The sequence below is a fragment of the Ziziphus jujuba genome, chromosome 9, assembly GCF_031755915.1.
Source record: "Ziziphus jujuba cultivar Dongzao chromosome 9, ASM3175591v1".
Taxonomy (NCBI): domain Eukaryota; kingdom Viridiplantae; phylum Streptophyta; class Magnoliopsida; order Rosales; family Rhamnaceae; genus Ziziphus; species Ziziphus jujuba.
This window is the reverse complement of record NC_083387.1, coordinates 9,597,189-9,616,995: the sequence shown is the minus strand read 5'-3', so window position 1 is coordinate 9,616,995 and position 19,807 is coordinate 9,597,189. Positions and strand designations below refer to the sequence as shown.

The 19,807-nt window shown below is 33.2% G+C and overlaps 1 protein-coding gene, 1 long non-coding RNA gene and 1 pseudogene across 3 annotated transcripts; 1 reads left to right on the top strand and 2 right to left on the bottom strand.

Moving 5' to 3' along the window:
• Positions 1 to 659: 659 nt before the first annotated feature.
• Positions 660 to 2,547, bottom strand: LOC132799503 (uncharacterized). Its single transcript, XR_009634221.1, has 3 exons — positions 2,124 to 2,547; positions 1,951 to 2,011; positions 660 to 871 (listed from the first exon to the last, which is right to left on the bottom strand). It is a non-coding gene; the product is annotated as an uncharacterized LOC132799503 (long non-coding RNA).
• Positions 2,548 to 3,667: 1,120 nt separating this feature from the next.
• On the bottom strand, positions 3,668 to 4,753 carry LOC107426852 (BURP domain protein USPL1-like; annotated as a pseudogene).
• Positions 4,754 to 11,381: 6,628 nt separating this feature from the next.
• Positions 11,382 to 13,275, top strand: LOC107426898 (uncharacterized). 2 transcript variants are annotated; one of them, XM_060811517.1, is made up of 3 exons: positions 11,384 to 11,617; positions 12,082 to 12,250; positions 12,356 to 13,275. In XM_060811517.1, the coding sequence occupies exons 1-3, from the start codon at positions 11,573 to 11,575 to the stop codon at positions 13,009 to 13,011; spliced, it is 870 nt and encodes a 289-aa protein (XP_060667500.1). In that variant the 5' UTR covers positions 11,384 to 11,572; the 3' UTR covers positions 13,012 to 13,275. The 2 variants fall into 2 exon arrangements, with proteins under 2 accessions (XP_048337411.2, XP_060667500.1); XM_048481454.2 differs by having other exon boundaries at positions 11,382 to 11,617; positions 12,082 to 13,275.
• The last annotated feature ends 6,532 nt before the right edge of the window (positions 13,276 to 19,807 follow it).

Sequence of the window (19,807 nt, the reverse complement as noted above, 5' to 3'; positions counted from 1 at the left end):
AATTAGCATTTCACATTTTTAAATTCGTTCCACTAGGCCTAGGTTAGTAGATGTTGACGTCTGAGGCGAGCTCGACATCTTCTCCGTTGTGGATAATTCGAAGAGTTATGTCTTTCTTCATTTTCCTATTTCCTATCCTGTAGTATTTCTTTCTTTCTAAGTTGTCACAACTTTTATTTTCGTATTGTAACTTAAATGCTTTGTATACTGTACTGGACATTATTAAAGAGTATATTGCATGGATCCCCTATTTATTATTTATGAAGTGCTGTAAATTTGTGGAATGAATTGTAGTGAGCTGGGAGGAATCAGGGGACATATTTAGAAGTGCCTTTTTTATGCAGGGAATTTTGTGATAAGTCCAACCCTTAGGGAAAATGCTACTGGATTTTCTATTGAAAGGTCCGGTAGAGTTTTCCTGGGATCAGGGCTTGTTTAGGGTTCTTGTCAGGACCCGTCCAGAATTCCTTCCCCGGAACCCTAGACAGCCCTGATCCCAGGGAAACCCTACCGAACCCTCCAACAGAAAATCCGGCAGAGCCTCCCCTAAGGGATTTACTTACCACAAATTACCTGCACTGAAAACACACTTCTAACAACATCCCCTTATTCCTCCCACAAACTACAAATTGTTTCCACAAATTGCAGCACTTCAAAAATAAAACAACAGCAGCAACCCAGTGCATAAAGAACAACCACACGTCCAATACAGTATACAGAGCATTATACAACAAATGTGGAATTTATAAAAATAACAGATAAGAATGTAATACAAGATAGAGAGGAAAAAGGGAAGAAAAACTGCTTGAACCTTCGGCAACGAACTGAGACGTTGGGCTCGCCCCGGACAATCAACGTCTCCAACCTGGACCTAGGGGAACGGAATTTAAGAGTGTGAGATGCTAATCATCTCAGTGAGTGACCCTATCTACTATACAATATAATACCACAGTAATACAGTAGATAGATAATAATTAATTGGAAAATAATAATTTCTCTCAAAACCCTTACAATTCTCTCAGTTGGAAAAGTTCCCCTTTTAAAACATTTTCACAAAAACCTTGTACGTACTTCCCAAAAACCAAGGAACCAAACAAATTAATAAACAACAATAAATAAATAAATACCCCAAATATAAATAAACTGCAATAAATTATAATAAATAATTTTGGAACACCTTTGGGGTTTAAAACATTATTTGCAATTTACATCGACAATTACACCTGATGCACCACACCATATACCGGTGATGCCCTCCGATACCCAGCGTCTCGAGCACCGACTGGCGGGAGGTTAAAGAGAGAAACCTGCAGTGGTCACTTCGGCGTCCCGACAGTACCGACTGCTAAAAACCATCACCCGGCCAAGGAGGGGGGCGGCTGTGGCCAATAACCTTGCCTGCCCACGGTCCAATGGCAACTCACGGGTGAAGTAAAAACTGTGCGCTAAACCAGATAATAACCGCGCACTACCACGTGTCCATACACCATACACCAGAACACCAATACTGTATGAGTGCGTCTAAAAATAAACATACATAACCAACCGTACCATTTTTCCAAAAACCACCGTGGGAAGTATACCAAATTTTTCACAAACACCATCCCACATATTTTTATTTAATAACCCGGTACGAATCAATTGATAACCAACAAACCACAATTTCTCGAAATACGAAATGCAACCATAAAAATACCGCGAGCATAATTTATAAAATTTAACCAAATATTTTCATAAAATATTTAACCTAATAATGCCCGAGAAATCACATTTGAAACCACGTAAAATTAATACCGAAACATACCTTGCTCATGCATAACAAATAATTTAAATTAAACCGCATTAAAATCATAATTAAACCACACCACATGAGCATAATTAAATACTAAATTAAATACCAATTAAATTTAATTAATTGCCCAAAATAATTTTTGAAGGTGGGTCACTCACCTGGAGCACGCAATTAACCTACGATCCATCACGGGATCAATTTCACGACTCACCGGTGCTCCTAGAACAAAATTCACAGACAGTCAAATAAATTAATATTTTATTCGGGTAAATAATACCCGGTACCCGGGGGGTCAAACACAAACTTTAACCAAAATAGGCGAATGATATACCGAATCGAAGCTTGTGGGACGAGGATCACCAATCCGGTCTCCGTCGACCCCAATTCCACCGGAGGTGGCCGGAATTTGACCGGAAAGGTTCGGCCGGTGTTCACTTCTCCATATCTCGCAAACCGCTTCAAATTTTTGGGATTGGAGGCCATTTTTGGATTCAGAGGACCCAAAATAGGGGGATAGGAGGCTCAATTGGGAGTGGGCTGGCCGGAAAACACAAGAAAAGAGGAGAGAGAAACTTGGCCGGCCGGCGGCTTCTCCGGCCCGATCGGCGCGCGTCCGGCGGCGGCTGGCCGTCAAACTTGGCGGCCAAGCTCGCGAGGTGGCGGGCTTCCTTGGTGGCTGGCGCGTGAGGGCTATGGGTGGCCGGAATTTGAAACACAGGAGAGAGAGGGACGGTCGGGAGAGAAGAAAGAAAAGCTGCGTGGGTGTGTGTATTTCGGGGAAGAAGAAGGAAAAAGAAAAAAAAGAAAAAGAAAAAGAAAAAGAAAGGATTGGTGTTTTCCCACGTGGGGAAAAGAAAAGAAAAAGAAAAAGAAAAAGAAAAAGAAAAAGGAAAAGAAAAAGAAATAAAAAAAAGAAATAATTAAATAATATTAATAATAATATTATTATTCAAAAATAATAAAATAATTTGATTTTTTTTCACATGGTTGACATGTGGCATTTCACCATGGTGACACATGGTCACCTTCATTGAGTCACACGTGGCACATTGTCATGCGTGTAAAAATAATATTAAAATAATACAGTATTTGAAAAACTTTACAGATCCATAACTTTCAAACCACATGTCCAAATTGGACGTGCCGCTAGTCTACGGACTCGTATCGACGAGCACTTCACAACCATGCATGAGTCAAAGCTCAACCTTGCATGAATAAAAAGTCAACCCCGACTCCCCTTGGACAGTTTGGACCTCAACTTGTTTTGCTCAAAACTTTCAAACCGTAGCTCCGTTTTCAACGTGCTACCAGTATACGAACTCGTGCCAACGTGTACTTCGTAACGATACCTCAGTCAACCTAGAATTCCAACCGGATCAAAAAGTCAACTTTTGACCCCTTCGGTCAACGGTCAACCTCGATCAACGTGCAAAAATTCCGACATGGTTCGGGACGGGGTGTTACAGTTCTGATGAGGGATGTTGGACGGGGTCCTGACAATCACTCTATTATTTATGAAGTGCTGTAAATTTGTGGAATGAATTGTAGTGAGCTGGGAGGAATCAGGGGACATATTTAGAAGTGCCTTTTTTATGCAGGGAATTTTGTGATAAGTCCAACCCTTAGGGGAAATGCTACTGGATTTTCTATTGAAAGGTCCGGTAGAGTTTTCCTGGGATCAGGGCTTATTTAGGGTTCTGATGAGGGATGTTGGACGGGGTCCTGACAATCACTCTATAACATTACTATATGGAAGCTGCAGGTGGAATTCAAACAAGGGAAGTTCCCTGGTTCAATCCCAAGCACGAGAAACGGGGTATGATCAAGGTTCCACTGTGACATATCCATATCGTAAACAGCAAAAGCTTCCGCTTTTTATCCATTCTCAACACCTAACGAAACCTTATACACCGTGTTCTCACTTTTCTAGCTATGGCAATAGAACACTGCATAAGGATATGTCAATGAATGACATGCTACCATCTTGGAAGCTGAAATCTCTTTAGGCAATTCCAAGATTGTATAATTCTAGAAACTGACATTTGAATTGCTCAAATACTCAGTTGTAACAACACTGAAAGAGGAATCCAATCCGCAAAGGCCACGTGTGAAATCAAGCATGGATTCTAACGAAGTAGCACAGAATATGGTCTCTCCTTTAATGGGTTTGTTCTCATAGTGATTGAGTGTGTCTTCCATGGCTTTGGCTTGGGGAGAATCAGGTGAAAAGGAGAAGAATTGAAGAAGGTTTGGAAGTTGATTCATTTAGAAAGGGACTGAATTAGCTTCTTCTCTTGGCAAAACTTGAGGAGAAGTTGAAAGGTTTATGGAAATAGACTAGACATTGTTTTACCTACAAACAGATCTTTTATGGTGAAGAAAATCATTTCTGAAGGGTTCATGTGATTCATATGGAATGATGATGATGATTGATGAACATGGTCATGATGATCATCCATGTCATTTTGAGAACTACCCGGGAGTTGAATTTTGTTATCTTCATCTCGGGTTTGGGATTCCATACTCTGCATATTCGTCCTCCTACATGCACTACCATAAGCGCACTGCAAAAGTATATCTTTATACAGTACAGTGGACATAATGTGAGATTGGATGTTCATATATAATCTTAAGAATTGAATTGAAGTACATACTTTTTAAGAGAAATAGAGTCTCCAATATTTTTTTGTGCCTAGTCAAATTTTTTGATGAATTGCAAATCATGTGTTTTTCTTTTGTGTATAAATCCAAATCTTGAAAACAATGAAACACCAAACAGAAATCAAATAGATAAACTATATTTTTTTAATTAAAAGACATGAAGAATGGAATTATATAATTTGGAATTTATACCATGACAGGAAGTAGATGTAGTAAGAGACTGGAAGAAGCAAGTCCTAGACCCATCTTTCTTTCGCCTGTTAGAAAATCCTGCTGCTGAAGATCAAACAAGAAACTCATATGATGTATAGCACGAAGATTTTGAAAATTATAAAGGTTAATAAAGAAAAATGGAAAAACCTTTTCTCTAGTAACTTTTTTTTTTTAAATTAAATATGATAATATCCCTTCCTAGACTTGCGTTTTTATTTCCCAATGAAATTATATTTGAAAAGGGCCTACTAAATGCGTCATATTGCATCATTCTTCTCCCATGATATTATTTATCCTAAATAACGAAATTTTTATACTATAAATGGAGTTATTAGTAATTTTTATTTTTTGTTGGATAAAGAGTTATTAGTAGTTGGACAAATAGAAATTATATTGTAATGTCCACGGGACATAAATGCATATCAAAAATAGAGAGGAAGAACAAAATAGTGAGGGAAAATTGTTTCTAAATTTTTATATTTATATTTAGAGAGGAAAAACTACCATAACTTGTAGAATTTAGATTAGATATAATATAAAAACGTCTTAACTAGCTATTTCTCACCAATGATAATGAACATTATTGGTAATGTTATTATTTGTAGGTTACTTTTAATTATGTAATAATTTTTTTATTATAAAAATATAGTTTGGGAAAATGAATCCTTTTATATAGGAGATTTGCTATTTATTATTAGCAATAATGATCACCAATTTATTTGGTAAATTTTAATTGAAATATTTAATTTTATTATTTTTTATTTTAAAATTCTAAAAGTGAATATTTTAATAATAACTATTTAAATTTTCATTTGGCATATAAGTCCTATTGCCGATCATTTATCAATAATAACTTGTCAGGACCCATCCAGAATTCCTTCCCGGAACCCTAGACAAGCCCTGATCCCAGGGAAATACCACCGAACTTTCCAACGAAAAATCCGACAGCACCTCCCCTAAGGGTAGGACTTACCAAAAATTACCTGCACTGAAAATACACTTCTATAATCATCCCCTTATTCCTCTCACAAACTACAAGCTGATTCCACAATTTTACAGCACTTCACAGGAATAACAGCAATCCAGTGCATAAATAAAACATAAATGTTCAAAATAATATACAGAGCTTCACGAAGTGCTATTTAATAGAAAATACAACAAAGATGAGAGAAATAATACAGCTGAAATGAACGAGCACAAAAGTACTTCTCGAAACACGATAGCGGCGGAGATTTGGTTCGCTCCGGAAGAACACCTACCACCCCTTGTACCTAAGGGAACGGAATTTAAAAACGTGAGATGCTAATCATCTCAGTGAGCGACCCTAGATACTGAACACTTTTAATATTAATAATAAAAACAAATAAGGGAATTTAATTAATACCGGCAATTAGATGGTAAATAAATAATAACAGTTGAAAATAATAATTTCTCTCAAAATTCTCACTAATCACTCCATTGGAAATGTTCCCTTTTTAAAACATTTTCACAAAATCCGATATTCGTATTTCCCAAAAACCAAGGGATCAAGCAACTTAATAAACAATAAATAAATAAATATCGCAAATATAAATAAAATGTAAATAAATATAATAAATAATTTTTGAACACTTTGGGGTTTGAAATTTTATCTGAAAATTTACACTTGACACACCACACCATATACCAGTGATGCCCTCCGATACCCAACGTCCCGAGCACCGACTGGCAGGGAGATTAAAGAGAGAAACTTGCAAACGGCACTTCGGCGTCCCGACAGTACCGCTGCTGAAACCGTCATCCCGGCCAAGGAGGGGGGCGGCTGTGGCCAATATCAAACTTGCCTGCCCACGGTCCAATAGCAACTCACGGGAGACATAATAACTTACGCGCTAAACCACATATACACCAGAACACCAATACTATATGAGTGCGTCTAAAATAATTACTAAATTAATTATAACCGTACCGTTTTCCAAAATTACCGTGGAAAATATACCAATTTTCACGTTTACCATCCCACATATTTTCCTTTAACAAACCCGGTACGAAAACATCGATAACGATAAAATAATAATTTTTCTCATAACATGAGGTCCAACAAATAATACACCATGGGCATAATTATAAAAATTAAACCACCAAATTAAACAAATATTTTCTCAAAATATTTAAACCAATTATGCCCAAAAATAATATTAAAACCACATACGATTTATTACTGGAAATACCTTGCTCATGCATAAATAATAAAATTAAATCACAATAAAACCATAATTAATTTGCACCACATGAGCATAATTCAAATATCAATTAAACACCAATTAAATATAATTAATTGCCCCAAAATATTTTTTTAAAGGTGGGTCACTCACCTTAAGCGCGTATATCAGCTAAGATCCTCCGCAGGATCAACTCCACTACTCGCACGCGCACCTAAAACATTCACAGTACACCAACCAAATATATTAATATTTTAATCGGGTAACTTCCAAATGGGTACCCGGGGAGCGAACACAAACGATAACTAAAAATTACGAGTAATATACCGAATCGAAGCTTGAGTGATGAGGATCACGGATTCGGTCTTACTTCCCGGAGATCGGACCCCAGGTGGCCGGAATCTTGCCGGAAAGCTTTTGGGATTCGACTCCTCAATTCTCCCAAACCATTGCGAATTGGAGGAAAAGGACGCTGGATTTGGATTCAGGAGGTCGGATTTAGTGGACAGGGACCGACGGTGCAACTGGGTACTCGCCGGAACAATGACTTCCAGCGAGCCGTCGCGGTCACCGGCAACCGTCGCCGGCGGTGGCGCGTGAGGTGGCCGTTGGCTGAGATTTTTGGGGGTTTTGTAGATCGAGGGGAGAGGATTCCAGCGGGACCGGCGGTGAGGCAAACGGAGGCCGGACGGCGAAGAGATCGGGGTTTGAAGATTTTCGCCGCCTCGCCGGAAAATGCTCCGATCCCGGCGCGTCGGAGGTCCGGTGGCCGTGAAATTTGGTGGGTAGGCCGGAATTGCCACGGATGAGAGACCGGTCAGGCGCGTGTGGCTTAAAAGTGGCCGGAAACGGGTCAATGGCGGTGGAGGGGAAAAATCGCCGCCAAGCTTCGCCGGCTTGGTCTGGGTGCATCCGGCGACCGACGGTCGTGAAATTTCGGGGTTCGGCCGGAAATGGGAATGCGCTCCCATCTGGCCAACGCGTGTAGCAAGGATCGGCCGGAATATTAGACGATTTCCGGCGGCGGTCGTTTCTCTCTCTCCCTCTCTCTCTCCTCTCTCTCTTTCTCTCTCCTCCCCGGCATTTTTGCCAAATAAAAGCCACCGTGGGGGTGACACTGTTCAACACGTGGACCAATCAGGTGATGACACGTGGCATTACTGTGCACTTAAGCCAAATATAATAAAATATTACGGTATCCAGCGAACTTCATACATTCATAACTTTTTAACCAGATGTCCAATTTAAGCGTGCCGCTAGTCTATGAACTCATATTGGCGAGTACTTTACAACCATACAAAAGTCAAAACGAAATTACACAACAATAAAAAGTCAACTCGGGCACCGTTTGGACAATTTGCACCTCGACTTGTTTTGCCCATAACTTTCAAACCGTAGCTCCGTTTTTGATGTGCTACTAGTCTACGAACTCGGGGCATCATGTACTTCGCCACAGTACCATGGTCAACTCGAAATTTCAACTGGAACAAAAAGTCAACTTTTGACCAACTCGGTCAACGTGCACGAATTCCGATGTGATTTGGGACGGGGTGTTACATAACTAATGGTATTTTCTTTAAGTAGCCACTTAATTATCATATAACATATGAATTCAACATGCAATAGTCATCAATAATAATAAATATTATTTTTCTAGAGGAAAAATATAAAAGAAATGATGCATCTTCTATTAAATTAAGCATTTGGAAGAAAAGGGTGTTTGTACTCTTAAAATTATATTTAAGTAAAAACATGACTATAATACTACGTATGTCGGTTTGTTTTTTTCCTTCAACCTCTATCTCCTAACAATAATAAGAAAAATATAAATAAAATAATGATCTACTCCTAACAATTTAAGTTTTTGAGAGAAATAGGAATTCAGTATAGTATCACACTAAAATAAAACAAATTAAATTAAATTAAAAGTCTAGCTCAAAATTTACAATTCCATCCAAAAATTAAAAAGCATATAAAAGAAAATAATGATTCATCTTCCAATTATTTAAGTTTTTTTTTAAAAAAAAAATGATAATTCAAAATTTCAGTCACTCCTTTTTTTAATCAATTATATACAATATGACAAATATAGAATCTTTGAATATAACCAAGGTCCGATTTTAATTGATAGAGAAATTATACATTTACACACTTGAAAACAATGGTAACATTTTCAGCAAAAAAAGAAAACAATGGTAACATACCTGACCAAAATATGTGTATGTGTATATATATATATATATATTTATATATACACACGTTAAGATAAGGAAGTTTTTTTAAAAAAATAAAATAAAATAAAAACAACAACAACGTCAACAAGAAGATAAGGAAGATGTACACGGTATACATGCATGGCGCGTAGCTATTGATAACGAACATTGTGATCGACACACAGGCTATAAACAGGTAGATATCATCTAAGCTTTGAACTTTGCCTTTTGATATATGTTTCCATGCTTGGTGCAGTGATAAGAACTATGAAAAACACACCTATAAATCCTGAGTAAAAATCCCCCTACAACAAGTTGTAATAACTATAAAAAAAAAAAAAAAAAACAAACAAAAAAAAAAGGAATTCCGTGTAATCTTGCTTGGAATATAATCCTTGGAATAAAACAAAAAACAAATAAATTCCTCTTTTTCTATAATAGGAATTCCATGGAATCTTGTTTCTTCTCAATATATAATATCAATCACTCTATCAAAAATAACAATAATATTAGCAAGAAAAGTTTGGCTCGCTTTTGGAAACTTTTTCCTTAAGTTTCATTTAGGAAGAGTCAAAGTTGAGAAAAAAACTGATTCTTTGGATTTAGTTTTCTAAAATTTAGTTTCCTGAGAATTAATTTTTCTATTGGTCTGTTTGGTGAATAATAGAAAATTTGAGATTTATAAATAATTAAATTTAATATTGTATAATAAATTAATAACAAATATGTATTTAAAAAAAAATTTAAAACTATTTTCTGTGGGATTCGCCAAAATGATATTTATATAGATGAGAACAATTTTTTTAAAAAATTTTCTACATTAGTTTGAATCTAATTTTCTGGACCCATGCTTTTCCACTTTACAATAAATATCTAGATAAAAAAAAATTATCACTTTATCAAAAAAACTAGATCCCTTCTAACTTTATTTTTATCCAAACAGTTATGGATTTCCTTTCACTACTTATATAAGGCCATATTAATTAATAAACACTATATTAACATTATACTAGTTAATAAATTCACTACATTTAGAACATCAAACACTATATTAACTAATAATTCATCTATAGGCTGCGGCTTAGTATTCTAAGATTTGGTTTGGTAATAAAACCACTGATTATACAAGTTCTACATTCAAATTTCGGTTTGGCTGAAATTCCCTTGCCCCAGTTTGTAATTTTAAACAAAAAAATCTATAGGCTGCATCTTTGAGATTAAACCTTAGCCATATTAATATTCATAATCCATATGAAAACATAAGGTGCTTTAATTTAATTTTTTTCTAACGCTGGGCCTTTAAATTGTCGAGTTGAGCTTTTTACAGCCACCAAATATATAATTGAGGGGGAAAAAATACAAAATATTGTAGCTTATGTAGAGTTCAGGAAATCTTTATAGCTCTTCAAGGTACATGTATGTTCTATATATGGTATATGATCATACACAATAATATATGGTATATGATCATGTGGATATGTATTAATTAAAATAGAAAATACTATAATATTTTTAATTATTATTATTAAAGAATTCACTTTTTAAGTTTTAAAAGAATAATAATAAAATTAAAATTTTCAATTAAAAGTTACCATGATAATTGGCAAATAGCAAGACTCATCGCTAAACTCTCATTTTATATATATGCATCTAGCAAATAACCAGAGAAGATATCAATTTAATTATGATTACGAACGACCTAAATTTTCCCTCTGAAACTGTTGGAGTGTCTTACACAGCGACAATTCCATGTCAGGCTCCACAACGGCAACAACTCTCCATGTCAGCATCCACAATAACAACAGCTCCACATCAGCTTCAATAACAGCAAAACATTTCAGTCTTTAATGGCTGTTTTAGGTTAGTTATTTCTTTTTCTTTTTTTTTCTTTTTTTTTTTTTTGGTAATACTGTTTTAGGTTCGTTAAGTAGTTTGACAGCTGTCTTAGTTTGGTTGGATTGTGTACACAACTGTTTGTATAAGTTGGCTTCGATATATAAAGAAGCGAGGCTCTGTTTTCGTGTGTTCTGTTCTGTTCTCACTTTCTCAGAAAACAAACAGCAATGAGAAAAATAAAATTTTCTTTTTCTTTCTACATCTTGTTCTTAATTCAAACTATACAAACACACACAAGTCCGTGACGATCTATTATTGGAAATAAGAAAATAATAGACCCTACCATTGCCCATAATTGCAAGTTATAAAATGATATAGATACATATTTGGTCGTTGTCACACGCACGATCAGAAATGAAAATGTCATATGCAATTGATGCAGTACAGTCCAACGTTATTAATTGGTTATGAGGGCCATCTAGAAGAAGATTTATTAATGTGCGAGCTAGTATTTCAATTATTTCTTTTTACAAAATATTATTCTATTATCCTCGTCTAGTAATTTTTTATTTATTTAAGCAGAAGTTTATTTGTGACCCTCCACGCATATTGAAAACAGAGCAACATAGAATTTATTCCACATAATAATTGTAGCCATGAAATCCCCTTGTGTTATTTTAGCTCTCCTTTCCCTTCTTTTGGTAAGTATTATTTGTATCCTCCCCTTCATTGTTATTATTTTTCGTGTGTGTGTGTGTGTTCACATATGTTAAAATTCAGATAGGGGTCAATTTAATCGCATATGAGACTTTTGCCTATAAACTCTAATGGGGACTTCTAATGTAATTGCACCACAGCTCACACTTTTTTCATTTTTTTTTTAATTTATTTCAAAATAAATAAATAACACATTAATTTGTTCTCATTATAGAATCAAACTAGTTGGTTATAGCTCTTGGTCAAGTTAGAAGAAGCGCCTTAGTGGCAAAATATTTGAAGTCCAACATGAAATCATGACGTTTCTCCTTTTTAAGATTGAATAAAGCTTGAGAATGATTTCAATATCAATATATATATATATATATATTAATGTTACTAATTAATTATATAATTTTGTTTCCAACACCTTACTCTCCCAAATTTTCTCTTTGAATTGATCATACAGATTACTAGTACCATGGAATCAAGAATTGAACCAGAAGCATACCGGAGAAGTGTGATGAAAGATCAACCTATGCCAAAGGCAATTCACAGGCTCATTCCTTCATATTCAGCACCAAAGCATGCCAATGAAAGATCCTACTTCAATAATAAAGAAGAAGCGAACTCTTCCGGTGAGAACTCTTATTCCACGCCTGATGTCTCAATTAGTTACAATGACGTTGTTAAAACAGGAAGACCTTCTGTTAAGCATTATGAAACCTCCCCTGATGTCTCAGTTATTTACAACGACGATGTTAAAGCTACAAAACCATCTGTTAAGAACTTTGAGGCCGCACCTGACGTCTCAGTTGTTTACCAAGATGCTAGAACAAAAGGGTCTTTGATTAAGGACTTTGAGACCGCACCTGATGTCTCAATTATTTACCAAGACGCTAGAACAAAAGGGTCTCCAATTAAGGACTTTGAGGCAGCACCGGATGTCTCAATTATTTACAATAATAATGATGCTAAAACAGCAAAATACTCTGTGGAGGTGTTTGAAGCCACCCCTGACGTCTCAATTATATACAATGATAAAAAGCCAACGGAATCCACAGTCAGGGATTTTGATCAGGTCACCCCGGACACCACAATTATTTATAATGGTGCTAAACCAGCAAAATCCACTGTTAAAAACTTTGAAAGAATTCCGGATGTCTCAATTATTTACCAAGATGATGTTAAAACAGGAAAATCCTATGTTAAGCACTTAGAAGACACATCCGATGTCACAATTATTTACCATGATGATGCAGAAACAGCAGAATCCTTTGTTAAGGACTTTGAGACCGTGCCTGATGTCACAGCAACCTACCATGGTGGTGTTGGTCCTTATAAGGGACAGAAACCATCTGCTAAGCCAAGGCCAGAGAAATCTGTTAACGTGGGGTGAAAGTATTGAACTGCTGCTGCTTAAGACCCGTGTTATTTTAAAAAAAATAAAAAATAAAAAATAAACAAGGGAAATCAAATAAGGTAGCTATATATTTGTATGCTTAATTTAGAATCATATAAGCTATAGATGTATGCAGCATGGTTCATGATTGTAAAACATATGGTTTCTATATTATGTAATGTGTTTCTCAATTAAATTCGTGTGGTTGTGTTTATATGAAGGGTTTCAATATGTTTATGAATTGGAAAATTTTCTTCTATTTGACTTTTGATTGTGCTATATATGTTTTTCAAAATATGAGACGTAAGGGAAAAACCAAAAAAAAAAAAAAAAAAAAAAAAAAAAAAAAACAGAACTTATAAATTAAACCAGAAAGATATCATATAAATCCTCACAACACAGATCAGGTTCAGTTGACCCAATTCGATGCACCATTGGCATTCAAACCATAAAGGATAGAAGATTGGAATCCATCACGTAAAAGGGACAAAAACAATAATAATAATAATAATTTTAATTGTTTGTTTCGAAGGAAAAGTATAAAGAAAATAATTATATAATATAAAATTTAGAAAAAAAAAAAAAATATATATATATATATATATATATGTCTTTCCTCTGTTTCGTGAAAATAGATAACAAGCTCGTTTTATTTTCTTTCATTTCTTTCTTCTTCTTCTTCTTTTTTTTTTTTTTTTTTAATAGTGAAATTCAAATAACAGAGAAACTACATCTTCTTCGAAATGAATAATAATATATGAGAAACTACATGTAATGAAAAGGTCATTTAAATCTTCAACCTCTTTTACTACTATAATTTCTTATAATTTTTCTTTTACCATTTTTTTTTTTTTTTAGTTAGATGTGTCTACATATTACAATACAATTTTAATTTTAAGAAATGGAAAACGGTGATTCAAACTCACGATCTCTAGAATATGAACACAAAAGCATACTCATACGTCGACCTTACTTTTCAAATGTCAATTATAAAACAACATTTAAACCATGCTGCGACATCATAATAATAATAATAACTGTTTAATAAAAAATGTAGATTACGAATAATATCAGAATTATATTTGGCATAGACACACATACAGTAAGAGACTAGAACTCACCAAAAGACAAAAGTTTCTATATATATGTATATATATAATTTATATCCTATATAAATTGATATAAATATAATATTAATAGAATGACTATTATTATAATATATAAATATACTTATATATTTAAAATGCTAAATATATATATATATATATATATTGTGAAAAAACAATTATATATAATTATATTATATATATATATATAGGTGGGAAGGATAAGGGAAAGGGGCAAGCATTTTTGCCCTATCGTTTTTAAACGAAGAATCTTGTCCTACAACCTCCATGGAAATTGAATTTAATGGAAATTTTTATCATCCCTGATATATATATATATATATATATATATATATATATATATATATATATACGGAAATTTTATGGTGAGGACGGTCCGTATGAGAACCGTAGTATTAGTGACGGTTTTTTATAGTATTAACGACGGTTCCTTAAAAAATCGTCACCAATACTATGAAAAACCGTCACCAATACTGTGGTCCGTATGAGGACCGTCCGTACCATAGACGGACTATATATCTATATATATAGGGAGAAGCTATCATTAGGTCCGTGCTAACGTTTTCATATGCGGTCCAAAAATGTGTGTTTATTCTCTGCCTTTAGATTAAAACCAACGGTTCAAAAATTTCCTCCCGAAAATACTCTCTCCCGTGCCCAGTCTTCTCTTCCCTTCCTTCCCTTCCCCTTCTCCACCGTTCCAGCAACCACTAAAAATCCACCTGAAAGTCTCGGTGTATTTTACAAAATTAACAACCAAGCTTCAGCCATGCTCCTCTTCTCTTGGATTTGACAAGATTTGCATCCCCCACCATTCAACAACAACGCCATTCAGCCCAACCACTGCCGTTCAGCCTTCCCTTCCCTTCCTCTTCTCCTTTACTTTTTTAAAGTAAAATTAAACAACTTTTTTTTAAGTCAGGTCCTTTCCTAGACCACCTTTTTAAACAACGACAACCACCGCCGTTTACTCAAGCTTCCTTTTCTCCTCGATTTGATAAGAAAAATTAAATTTTGATAAACAACTTTTTTAAAGTAAAGCTAAGAAAAAGAATAAATCTTTTTTTGCTTGATGGGTTTTCATGGCTGGAAATTATTAGGTTTTCTTCCTGATTTTTGTCATTTGAGACCAAAACATAGAAAACCCAAAAAAAAAAAAGATAAAGACGGCTATGACCAAGGAAGAAAATATTTGTGAATTTACTGAAATATTGTTGAAATTATCTGGTGTCGCCATCCATCGACTCCGATGGGGGGGGGGGGGGGGGGGAAGAAATTACCGTCGACCGTGTCGTGGAAAAATCGTGAAAGGTAAATACAAAGAGCCTGACAAGTCAAATATATGAAAATATAAAGGATATTCCCACATGATATGGTAAAAAGGAAGGCTATAAGAGGTTGGAGAGAAAGGAAGAAGAAGAGGGAAAAAACCAAAAAAAAAAAAAAAAAACAAAATGATCTAGGAAGAAAAGAAAGAACGTAGGAGAAGAAGAAGGGGGTGTATTAATGATAATAATAGAAAAATCAAATCAAACCTATCTTTTGTCTTTTCTTTGATAAAATAAAATAATTAATAATAATATTTAATTTAATTTATATTTTTATAATATATTATTTTATTGATATAATATATTTTAAAACTTTTTGACACAAATTAATAGTTTTGCTAAATTTTTGAATCGTACTCAATTATTATTTTTTTTATCACATTTCAATTAAATTTAATGGGAATTAATTAAAAGTAACAGATATTTTTAAATTGTTTCAAATTATATGATATTTTTTAAAATATAGATAAAATATAAGGGTCTATATAATATTAATTTTTTTAATATGCTAATATATTTTATTTAAAATTTTAAACAAAATTTATGGAAAATAATTTTAAATAAATAGTATTTATTAATAAATACTATATTATCCAAATATCAACATTTTTTATATCCTTTTTCACTAACTTCAGTAAACAAAAATTTTAAATATGCTCTTGACTAATGGTAAAAAAATTTGAATATTGGTATAAGAAACACTGTATTTTTTTATTTATAATAATTTTTAATAGTTATCGACTATTTTATTATTATTATATTTTATATTATTTTACTATATTAATTATATTATATGTAAAAATCTGTATTCTAAATGGAATATTTATAATTTCTATAATTTTATTGATATTTCCATCGATATCGATATTTCTATAAAATTTATTGATATCGACATTTTTATCGATATTTCCATAAAATCATACCCTCGACATTTTCATCGATACCGATATTTGCACTGGCTATAACCACGCTTATATAGATGGGAGGTTATTGCTCCGTTTGTTGTTCGTTGTATAGCAAGTATATAGGAAAATTTTGAACTAAATAATTCTTAAAAAAAAAAAAAAAAAAGACCCATGAAAGAGGAAGGGAAAGAGGTGGATTTTTTTGTGGCTGCTGGAACGGTGGAAGCAGAAGAGGTAGAGGAAGGGAAGGCTGTGGGGCATGTGAGAGAGCATTTTTGGAAGGAAATTTTGAAATATAATGTGAGTCATTGGTTTTAATCTAAGGGCAAGGAATAAAAACACATTTTTGGACCACATAAAAAAAGGTCAGGCCAAACCTGATGATAGTTTCTCCTTATATATAAATATGTATGTATATATATATATATATGCAATTTTCTTAGTAGTATTTTTGTATTTTGTTTTGAGATTACAATATTCAAATACTATGAGGGAGGGATGAAAGTGTATTATCCCCAATCCCGAACACCGAAGAAAAAGTCAGTGATATCATCGAAATTTCGATGATATTATCGGGTTTCTACAACCAAAAATACCGACAGAGGAGGGAAAGAAATATTTGTCGGAGATGTCATGGAAATGTTGGCAATGTTTCAAAATGTCAACATTGTCAACTGAAATCGATGAAAATTTTAGATTTTCAATGGATATTTGTGGAAATCGAATGGAAATTTCGGTTGTCGATGAAATCTGACAGAAATCTCAACTTTCTCTCTTTCTTAACTCTTTCGGTCTTTCCCAAAGTTTGGTAAAAGCTAAACATAAAAGTCCTTCCTTAACCTAGCCAAAAACCTCCCCATTTTCTTCCTTGATCTTAACCAGTGATGAAGGAATCTAGATCATTCCATGGCTCCACATTTCAATAATTTTGTAATTACCCATTTAATTTTTTTATGGGTTTTACTGAATGTTTTAATTTTAATTATATTATTTTAATTTTGTTTGTTGTGTGAAGTGTGAAATTTGGTGGGATTTCAGGAACTCAGAAACTTCAACAACCACCACCACAACCACGGCACCACCATAATTTGGTGATTGCTTTGAATCTTTGACCAACAAATAGAAAGAAGAGGATTTCATTACCTTTAAAGGATCTAAGCTGCCTCAGAGACTCAAGAAGAGAGTAATCGTGCGGCCTTCTCTGATTTATTTCAAAAAAGAGAGCAATCAGCCTGTTTGGTTGCCTTCTTTGATTTACTCCTCATTTAACAAAATTCTTTATTATCTAAATTATTTTGGTCTGTAGCATCCCATTCACCACACACAACTTCATTTTTTTCGTTTTTCTTATTTTTTTGTCTGTTTTTGTCTTTCTAATTATTTTATTTCTTGCAACAAAACTTTTTTTTTTTCTTAAACTTATCCTCTAGTTTCTTGCCCATTGCCATCTTTTCAAACATACTAACCATAATTTCATCTTTGGAACATTTTTTAATATTATTTCTTGTTTTGGACTATTTGAAGAGAGATTCAATTTTGATTGTCTCTTTCCAATCAAAATATTTTATTTTTTACATTGTCTTTCATTCCCGTGTCATTTCTTTAACTTTTCTTTCCACATGCTTCCTAAAATAATGTTTGCATATTTATTATTCTCCATCTACTCTAGAAGCTTAGAAATGATATTTTGTTCAAAATCTCTTTACGGTTTCCAGCTGATTAGAAATATGAAGCAAGAAGAACCATTGATAAAATCATTAGGATCAGCAACATTTACTATAATATTCTAATTATTATATATTTTTATATTATTTTACTGTATTAATTTTATTATATGTAAAAATTTATATTTTCAATTAAATACGTATAATTTTCATAAAATTATATTTTCAATATTTAAGCTGTTATCGATGTTTTCATCAGAAGACACATATATAAAAAATTTGAAAAGGAGCAAAATGGGCAGGCCCAGCTTCTCGTCATAGCACGTCACCAGCCTAAAACGTTAATGGATCATGTAAAGATCTTAAAATCTTATGAGAATCTCACCGATAGAGAAAGAATAACCCACACGAAACATTCGTCCAAAATGGAAAGTCAGTGAGCATTAACAATTTAATAAAAAATTATCCATTCAGGTTAAGGGGAAGATATTATCCCCATTCCAAAAGACATAAAAAGTTTTAACCTCACCAGCCTAAAACATTAATGGATCATATAAAAAATCTTAAAATCTTATGAGAATCTCACCGACAGAGAAATAATAACCCACGTGAAAAATTCGTCCAAAATGGAAAGTTAGGGAGTATTAATAATTTAATTAAAAATCATCCATTCAGGTAACTTGTTGTAGAATTTAGGTATTATGATAGATTTTGTCAAGTGATAAAACTATTCACAATATACTTTTAGATTCTACATTCGATTAGGTTTGGACGAAATATTCCCCTTCTTTAAGGTTAAAATAACTTTTAATTCCCATCCAAAAATGTGTTTTTTTTTTTAAAAAAAAAAGAGCTTGTAGATTAGAATTTAGGTTATATATGTTGTTTTGTACTTTCCTTCAACCTTTAGAATATTGGAGGATGATAAACTTATGTGTTTTAGGAATTTCCTCGATCACCTTTTTTTAAAACCTGGTTCAGTTATATTATATACAATGAATTCCTTCGAATTCTTAATCATAACAGGAAGTCCATCTAGTCTTGGGTTCAGTTTGTAATATACATGATGTGCCACCAAAATAATTATAATAATCAGCAAGATAAGTTTGGCTCCCTTTACGATTATCTTCCACTGTTTTAATAATGCCAATTGCCAAACACAATATCAGTTAATGATTCATTTGTACACTGCAGCTTTGAGATTAAATTTAATTAACTAACTTGACATGAAACAGTAATACTTCGAAAATTTTGATTATGTTTTTAGAGAGAACTGATCACAAAGTTTTTTTAGTCTAGGTTTGAGAAGTATCAAAATTTTAAAAGAATCTAATTTTTGAAACTTTACATTTTCCAATTTTTTTTCTTGTTTGGGCTTACACTTTTTCATCTTCTAATAATTATTAGGATACAAAAGTTTACAAAGAATTTAGATTCACTTATAAAAAATTTATAAAAAAAATCAAATTCTCATTAATTTAATCTAATTATTCATTTTCAATGATGAATTTAATGAAATTAACTATACATAGCTTATGTAACTTTATTTAGAAACTTTTATATTTTGTTTATTTCTTTTTTTTTTTTTCTAGTGATCATGTCTAATTTTATCTAATTAAAGATTAAATTTAATTTTCTCTACTTCTTGACCTTTAAATTGTAAATTCGAACTTTTTACAGCCTCCAAACATGAAAATGAGGAATAAAAAATATTGTCGGTCGTGTAAAGTTAAAAGTAATTATTCTTTCTATCAATTTATTCCGTGAAA